Source organism: Heteronotia binoei, chromosome 11 (genome assembly GCF_032191835.1).
Source record: "Heteronotia binoei isolate CCM8104 ecotype False Entrance Well chromosome 11, APGP_CSIRO_Hbin_v1, whole genome shotgun sequence".
Lineage (NCBI taxonomy): Eukaryota > Metazoa > Chordata > Lepidosauria > Squamata > Gekkonidae > Heteronotia > Heteronotia binoei.
This window is the reverse complement of record NC_083233.1, coordinates 45,206,689-45,215,635: the sequence shown is the minus strand read 5'-3', so window position 1 is coordinate 45,215,635 and position 8,947 is coordinate 45,206,689. Positions and strand designations below refer to the sequence as shown.

The 8,947-nt window shown below is 43.3% G+C and overlaps 1 protein-coding gene across 3 annotated transcripts; it reads right to left on the bottom strand.

Moving 5' to 3' along the window:
- On the bottom strand, nucleotides 1-8,149 carry RAP2C (RAP2C, member of RAS oncogene family). Of its 3 annotated transcripts, none has more exons than XM_060249018.1 (4): nucleotides 7,997-8,149; nucleotides 6,940-7,869; nucleotides 4,751-5,072; nucleotides 1-2,705 (listed from the first exon to the last, which is right to left on the bottom strand). In XM_060249018.1, the coding sequence occupies exons 2-3, from the start codon at nucleotides 7,210-7,212 to the stop codon at nucleotides 4,794-4,796; spliced, it is 552 nt and encodes a 183-aa protein (XP_060105001.1). In that variant the 5' UTR covers nucleotides 7,213-7,869; nucleotides 7,997-8,149; the 3' UTR covers nucleotides 1-2,705; nucleotides 4,751-4,793. The 3 variants fall into 3 exon arrangements, with proteins under 3 accessions (XP_060105001.1, XP_060105003.1, XP_060105002.1); XM_060249020.1 differs by having other exon boundaries at nucleotides 1-2,579; XM_060249019.1 differs by having other exon boundaries at nucleotides 6,940-7,865; nucleotides 7,997-8,104.
- Between the last annotated feature and the right edge of the window lie 798 nt (nucleotides 8,150-8,947).

The window sequence follows — 8,947 nt, the reverse complement described above, 5'->3', positions numbered from 1 at the left end:
TTTGGTAATACAGATATCTATTTTATTAAAAAAGTTACAAACAGGTGGACTGTAGGGTCATCTTACAAAATAAGAATGACTGAAATCAGAAAAAAATGATGTTTATTTTTAAGCTTACAAAGTTAACAGGTCATTGTTCTAGTTGCATGTTTGCTATTCCAAATTTCACTTCTCACCCCTAAGGATACAGTACATCCGACAGATTCAGTTTCATTTTAGGTACTTTGAGGCATCATGTAAAAGTTGGCCTGTTAGCTGCACCCTTGCAAAAGATACAACTGCACCCCCACCAAGGTATTTTGCTTCTTGATCAATGCCAGGCAGCTGCATTTGTGCAGTTTGGGCAGTGACTCTGGAAAGAATGCTGCGTAGAATCTTAACCACCACTGCCACTACCCCGCTTTGCAGGGAAGAGGACAGGGGCACCGGGGGTAGGGGCACACAGCACAAAACAGAGCTTTTTCACTTAGTAAGGGGATAGCTTATGTGGAATGGTTTAGGAGACACCTGAAAATGGCTTGTGTTTCAAGAGCCCCACCACGGCGATTTGAACAATGTGCAGATGTTAAGGACAAGGACAAATGGGCCAACCCACCAGACCTTCTTTCCTCAAGATTCAGTAAAACAAGGGAGCTGCAGAACAAGGGAAGGGGAGGGGTTACACAACTTTTCTGTTTAGGCACAGTGTGCAGGAGACAGAGCTGGGTGTCCTGTGAATAACTGCACACCATGCAACAGCTGCTTATTCGGCTAAGAGAAACTTCAACTTAGTCTTTTATTCCAAGATACACCAAGGATATTTGAGTTTTGCCTTTCCTGTTAGTATAACAAGTGTGGAAGGAGCCAAAATACAGAGGAAATAGTAACTTGGGTCAATGGCCATCCAATATTTCTGCCCTACCTATTTAGAAAATTCTTTATTCCCTTGGCACATCAATTAACACATTCTCATGCAATATTCTATGAGGACAGCTTGAAGTCCTCCATTAAAGTGCAAATGGAATCCCTTAGCAAATTTAGGAATCTGGAAACACAAGATAGAAAAAAAGTGTTTTATATTTGCTCAGATACAAATGGGATTCAAGAGCTAACATGCTGGTGCCTTAGTTTAGTTTAAATTACAAACTATTTGACTTCTGATATGGGTTCTTTACCACTAGTGCTCAGTGTCGAAAACACTCAACTATTACAAGACAAAAAATCAGGATGGATACCCAAAGCAGACATGTTCAAATGGCTTAAGCTGGGCTCTTAAACCTGCAATTTCAATGAGGTCAAATGAGCTATAGCTATTCGACTAGGGACAGGAAGCGAGAGAACAGAAGAAAGAGGGTACATCTTAAAATGACTGGTTGGAAAAATTTCCAACTTATGACAAAGTTGTGTTCATTAGCTTTTTAAAAAAACATGGTATCTATGCTCTTCATTTTGTGTAATACCTGTGTTTTTGTTTGAGGACTTCAAGTATCCAGATAAATCACATGATGTTGGATAAACCATGCAGAAGGCAATGGCCAGGTCAAGCATTTCCATATGGAGCTGACTGCTCACACTGTTGCCCAGATATATCAAATAATCTTGCTTGATAGAAACTAAAAAAGCAGCAGCGCCACAGAGCACCAGAAAATTAAAAAACCCAAAACAAACACCACCCGCCATTAACAAATATTGCTTCGAAATATTATTAGAAGAGACAATATTTAAGAACTAGAAAATGTAAAGTCATTTTTATTTGCATTTGATTTACATGTGCAGAAGTCCACCAGATGTCATCTTAATCCTACCAGGCAAAGCAGAGTTAGCTTTTGCTTAAGGAACATAAAACCCTGTGGGGGACATATTTATCCCTTTTCCAAGAAGGCATACTTAAAAGCAGAACCAAAGCCAAAAGTTGGAAGCTGTACAGAAAGGAAACATACTGGTGATTTTCAAACACTTCTTGCATCAGTTGAAAGACAAAAATGTGAATGCCACATGATAACAAAGGGAAGGGGGGTTAACCACACTTGCTGGATGCTTTCACTCCTTGTCAAATAACTACCTTTGTATCAGGCCATCACTACAACAAGCCACCACATCTGCTGTGAAAAGGGATTTTACATCTTCACAATGCAAGATGAATTTCAGTATCTTCTATGACACATAAACAGAACATTTCCAAGTATCAGCCAATGACATTTTGGAGGAGGAAGGTTTTTTTGTTTTGTTTTTTTGCAAAATCAAGCACGGATGTGAGGTAATATACAGAAGTAACCATTTGTTTAAGGCTCACTTTTTATTTCTCCATTAAAACTTTCTCTTAAAAAGGCATTGAGTAGGTAATACTGAGTTAAGTTTAATAAATACAAGTTTTGGAAATCAATTAAAGAAATCAAAATATTAGGAAAAAATGAACTCTTGCATATTAGCCATTAATAGGAACTTAGAAAGCTATTTTTTTTTTTAAAAAAAGGAGGACCAAGAGATAAAGAACAGATTTCAAACATATGGTAAACATGCTAAGCAATTCTGTTGCAGGCCTACTGTTCTCCACAGCTGCCGCTGCCAAACTTTTGCACGTCAATGCCTGGAAATGTGCTCTAAAGAGAGAGAGAAAGAGAGAGAGAAAGAGAGAGAGAAAGAGGGTTTTGCAAGGCTCAGTTCTGCAGCCTGGGCTGAAAGAGTTCTCCAAAGCAGCATCTGTGCAAATTTCCTCTGAGTTTTATCTGCAGTTAAGAAAAAGAATAAATCAGAGGCAGGCACATGCTTTTGTGCAATTAAAGCATGTGCGACAAAAGTGCAGTACAGAAATATCTTAACTACCTACATAAATTTGGGCAGGGATACCCCCCCTTTATGAAAAGCAGCAATTAGCTCAACAGCATAGCCTCACCCATGCCACTATGTCTCTGGCACACCCCCCCACCCCGCCGCCTCAAACCTTAAGACAAACCACATATTTCACCTCTATGACTCTTCATTCAGCATACAAGACACATTTTTAATGTTTCAATTATGGTCATCGTTCATTAAAGAGCACAGTGTAAACAACTGTAGACAGGTTTACATAACGACTGTGAAGGGACTACAGGAGCCAATGAATGCAGATTTTTAAGAAAGCACGAAGCCCCAGAGACCCTTCTCTATCTCCAGAGCAAAGCAAGCTCTCTACTCCATACTCCAAAAGATTCTGGAGAGATCACCATGGCTTTCTGTATTAAGCCACCAAGACTTTAAGTTCGGCCAATGTTCTCCATCTCATGAAGTTTGAAAGGTAGTGCCCAAACTGTGACTCTCTGCAGAAAATGCACCTTGGAGCAGAAAATTACATATAACACTAAAGAGACAGGCGCTGAAGATATGGACTAAAGCATGAAGTCACATCAAAGCTGGCCATCACAACAGACATTCTGAAATGTTTACGCAACAGCAGACACTGCACAACCCTTTTGTAACCTCTCATTTATTTCAAGCCAACAGGCTGCCTCACCTTACAGAAAAGTATATTAAGCGCCAATGGCTTCTCAAGTGCTTCTATTATTAATGTGATTTGCATGGCTGGGACTATGTTTAGATACAGCATGCATAAGGGCTTCTGCCATTACAGCTGATCAACATCTACTCTGAAGGCAAGCAACGGTGCCTGCATGCAGGATAGCTCAATCCACATTCCAAGCTAGACAACTTTCACTTCATAAGGCATGAGGAAAACAACTTTATCAACCAAGTCTACCAGGTACAGGAAAGCTTGAGAAGACACAGCTTCGCCTCTCCCCTCCGGTCAGATTGCACAACTTTTTGCAACCACCAAAATACACACAGTGGCAAGACCAACACAGGCTTTCCTTCTTACACAAAAGCCTGGTGCTCTGAACCCTGGGAATGTGTCTGCTGTTCCTAGAGTAGCTTCTCAGAGAGTTGTCTCAGAGCCTTACTAAGGCAGTTAGTAGGACTATGACATGCAGTTCCAGGATGCTGCAGAACAAGGACTTATCTGGGCTGTAATAGGCATTGCAGCATCCACGTTACACCTTCTAGGTAGACAGAGCTATTAACTGAGAGCTCTTGGGTAGAAAAGGCAAGGTGTGTACACTTATGTAAATTTACAGTGTAAGAGGGCTATGCTACTACTATCCCTTTCTATCACTGTTTAATTTATGGACCACCATCCAAGTTCAAGAAGATGCAATATTTCAAGGATAGGTAACCACGGGATACTCTTCGGTTAGCCATTCTATGGGAAAGTCCAAAGGTTAATAGTAAAATATTTGTTTACATGCAGAATGTCCCAAGTGCTATCCTCTGGATCTCAAGTAGCAGGGCTGTGAAAGACATCTGCTGAAGACCCTACAGTGGTAACTGGGTTAGAAAGACGAATAGTTCAACTCAGCCTAAAGCAGACTCATGCCAGATCTGCCACCAAAGTCCCATGTTCCAAATTCAAGTTGGTAACAAAGCTGGTAAGCATTTTCTGTAGACCTCTGAATTCTGCAGTGCTGGGCAGAGAGACAGTGTAGTAAAGTGGTCAGAGTGCTAGACTCAGGACACCCAAGCCTAAATGCTGACTCACAGTTTTAAATAAAGAGCCTTAGGCTATGACCTTGCCATCTGTCAAATGGACTAATTCTCCACCAACTCCCCCCCATAATCTCAATTAAGGGATTGCAACAAGATACACAACTTGTTCAGGAATTATAGCACTACAATCCCCCCCACCCCGAATCTCCCACTCATTGTTTTCACCTTTATTAGCCACAAATATTCCACCAACCTGCTCTGTATGGCCATGATTGAGGTTTTGCTCTCTGTCTCTCTCACTGGACAATGCAAGTCGTACAACATTGATCTTGCTTTTCAGGCAGGGATGCATAGTTCATTTGCCTGACGATCTCTGCAAACAGTTCGTCCACCATGGTCTTGCTCTTGGCAGATGTCTCCATGAAGGGGCAGCCCCACTCTTGAGCCAGTGCTCGGCCTTCTGCTGACAAGACCTCCCTCTCCGATTCCAGGTCCACTTTATTTCCCACTAGGATGAGAGGAACCTTTTCATATCTCTTTACGCGGACAATTTGGTCCCTCATTGGCTTAATGTCCTGATGAAGAAATTCAACTGGTTAATGCCGTGGTTAAGTTTCAGCAGCTCACGACACCAAATTTGCACAACGCTCTGATCAGTGTTCCCTCTAAGCTGAGTTAGTGTGAGCTAGCTCACAGTTTTTTAGCCTCCGGCTTACACTTTTTGTCTCAGCTCAGGAAAAATGGCCGCAGCGCAGAGCAAACTAATGTATGCAGTAGCTCACAACTTTAATGTCAGTAGCTCACAACTCAGAATTTTTGCTCGCAAGACTCCACAGCTTAGAGGGAACGTTGTCTATGATAATTAATTACCAAATTAAAAAATTTAGCCTGTGTAATTAGCTGTACTAAAAGACTGGTATTCTTGTACATACTGTAAAGGCCAACTGAAAGTTCAGGGAATGAAAGATGCAACGACCCTAACATCTTTACAGATGCAAAGTTCTTGTTTAGTACCTAAAATCATTTAACCAGTTCATATGGAATTGGGTGTGACCAGTCTATTCTTGAAAACTCACAATCTGAGCAATGGCAAAACATGAGACTAAATGGGGCAAGGAAGGAAACAAAGATATAGTGAACAGTCAGGCACTTGACAGTTCTCTTGGTTTTAATGCCTGCCAGGACAAGAATGGAGGAGTGGGCAGTCTCAAACACCAGGCAAGGCAAAATCAGTGACTGAGGGCAACATCAAGCTGGGCAGACATCCACAAGAACCTTCAAGAAGACAGAGGATGAAACCCTTCTAATACTGCTGCACTGTTATTATAAGATTCCTGAAAGAGCTACAGCATCTTGCAATTGGAATATACAGAAGCCATGAAGTACTGAATCCCACTGGAAGTCTTATATGCACTTTCTTTCAATTAGCAATGTTTTTTTTAAAAAGCTTTCAAACAATTATAAATGCAAGAAGGCACTGCTGATCCACTTTAGGGTGAGAAAACACTTCAATGCAGTAAGACTGAAGACTCAAGTTGTTGCTTTTCTGCTAAAACACACACAATACCTTGAGCAGAGAAGAAATGCAGGCCAATGCGATAAGAAAGGAATGCCAAGGAAAAGAGGCTGGAATTCAGATACTATTTATCAAGCTTTTCATCACTTTCCTATACTCTGCTTCTTTGCGTGGGTGTAACAGGCTCTGCCAAGAAGCCGAAGTCTGTCCAACTCAGCAAAGCAGCTGGTGCCAGGAAGCAGCACTGCACAGCCTTCAGCAGCAGCTTCTCAGTCTATCTCCTATCTCCTGCTCATTGCTTACAACCTCATGCTTTAGAAGCTCTACTGCAGTTCTGAATGCTTGAGCTTCACACAGGAAAGAAGTTGATAAAGCAGACACTCCCTCCCCTGCTGTGCAAATCAACCTGGAAACCCAAGAAGCCAGAACTAACACTTGAGATAGCTGACCAAGAAGAGTCAAGCAAATGTGTAGTGCACTATTTATTAAAACTAACACAGAACAAGCTGTTCAGAGATTAAGTAATGGAAAGAGATCTAAAGGGCTTTGTTTGTGGGCTGAGCATGCCAAAAGATCAAAAGAACTATGTCCTTGCAAAAATTCAGAAACAAAAATTCACATTTCCTGACACAGATCCCTAACTGAAGGCTGCAACAACATAAAGTACTTCAGAATCATAATTCCTTTCATATGAAACCATTTCTGGAACATAAAGGTTGAACAGGTGCTCAAACTGGGTTACTGATAAAACATTATGCAATAATTCACAATCACAGATGGAGAAGTGGAAATTACTGAACAGCTTCTCAGAGCAAGCACTTTTAATAACCGTGTGACTTTTAAAAAAATTATCCAAACTTATTTTTGGTAGCAAAGCCCCCTCCCAGCAAAATTTCCCTTTTAAAATGTACAGCTGTATATATTACCTGGAAAGATTGTTGGTTTACCAGGCTGTAAACTAGGATGAAACCTTGGCCATTTTTAATGTACAGATCTCGCATGGAAGCAAACTGTTCAGTCCCTGCTGTATCCAAGATTTCAAGTACTGATGGGGAACAGTCCACTTCGATCTCCTTACGGTAGAAGTCTTCAATGGTGGGGTCGTATTTCTCAATGAACGTCCCAGTGACAAACTGCACAGTCAAGGCCGACTTACCCACCCCCCCACTCCCTAAAACCACGACTTTGTACTCCCTCATGGGCGCTGTCTTTCCCTCTGCACAGCATAAAACAGGAATCCTGCAAACTGGGGAGCAGCTGGTAGGTTTGGGGGCAAGAGAGGCAAAGCAGAAATAAGGGCCTCCGTTGCAAGTGAGGAGTTTCCGTTTGTTGGATCTAGTGCAGGCAACAAGTTTTTGTTGTGTATTTCAGTTCTTGCAAAGAAAAAAGTGAGCAAGGTGAATTTGTTAACAACCCTCAGTGCATAAAATATTTGGAAAGAAGAGAAAAACTCAGGCTCAAAGGTCGTCTGTAGGAGGAACTTGGGTATAAACTGAGCCACTCGAGAATGAATGGAGAAGGGAAGGCAGGAGAGGGAAAGAAATAGAAATGGAAAAACCGGAGAAGCGGAGAAGAGAACTAAGGAGAGGAAACGGGCGAGTTGGAGTGTCGGTGTAGGGGGAGCAAAGTTGAGGGAGGTGCCAAAACGTGCGTCTTCGGGGTGGCGGAGAAGAGGCAAGCCCTACACAAAAGCTTCTGGCGGCCCCCAAGTTCGTGTTTTGGGGAAGAGGCTGGAGGCTGCAGCGCCTTCGCTCGGAGTCGAGGGAGGAGGTCGAGGCCCCACGCGGAGGATGCTGGGAGAGGGGGTGAGACGGCCCCGCTCCTGGCGGCGTCTCAGTCCGGCAGCTCCGTCCTGCCTGGAAGGAGAGAAGAGAGAAGGGCTGAAGGAGAAGCACCTTGGCGTCGCCCTCGCGGCCTCCTCCGATCCCAGGCAGACTGTCCTGCCTTCCCGTCAGCTCAGCCTCTTGCCTCCATTGCACTTACCTGCCCCAGGCCCCGGCTGCCGCCTCACTCCATGGCCAGCCGCAGCGCTCTACGGAGGGGTGGGGAACCGCCCGCTTACCCGGAAGACTTAGACAAGAACACCACTTCCGGGAAGAAGGGCGGGGTGGGGACGCTCCAGACTGTGACACCCTGAGGCCAGAGGGGAGCATGCGCACCGCCGCCTAACAGGCACCGGGCGACATAGAGGAGGAGGAGAGTTTATTTCCGGTTATGAGGGCGTCGGGATTCTTCCGGCTGTGGAGAGCTGGAGGTTTAACTCTCCGCATTTTTGTAGTTATGGAAAATTAAAGAGTGAGAAAGAAGTTTGGGTCTAGGCCGGAGGTCTGGATCTAATTTTTCCCGCCTCATTAAAGAGAGGCCTGACTGGAATGCGAATATTGAGACTCCTATGAGCCCTCCAGTGGACTTCCGATATAGGAAGTGATTCCGGCGTTCTTCCCCTTAATTTCTATGATGAAGATTCCTCTGATGAGCGGATCAACCTCTAACAGAGTGTACTAATGGGAAAGAATGACCTCTGGAAACAAAGTCTGAAGGCCCATTGGGTGTCATGGAAGCTAAGAATGTCGGGTGACTTGCATGGGCGTTGTTGAAATACATTACAGTACAAAAAAAGTTGAATTGCAGATGTGGAAGGGAGTTACAGAAATTCGGTCTGGGACTGGAATGACAGTCTCCACAGTGGGATGTTGGAACTGCGTGCAAGAGAAGCTGGGAGGGAAAGGATTAAGAGAATTCTGCCACTCAGATGCAGTTGGCCCCACCCTTTCATTGGTTAGATGTTGAACCTCTTTGGCCTTTGTCTACCTTCTGATTCAACTTATATAGGACCTTTCGTCTCTCTTTTATTGGGGCTTGGAGATGTAGCAGCAAGTTAACCTTTAAAAAAAAGATTTTTGTTCACAACAAGTTTAAATGTACCTACATTAA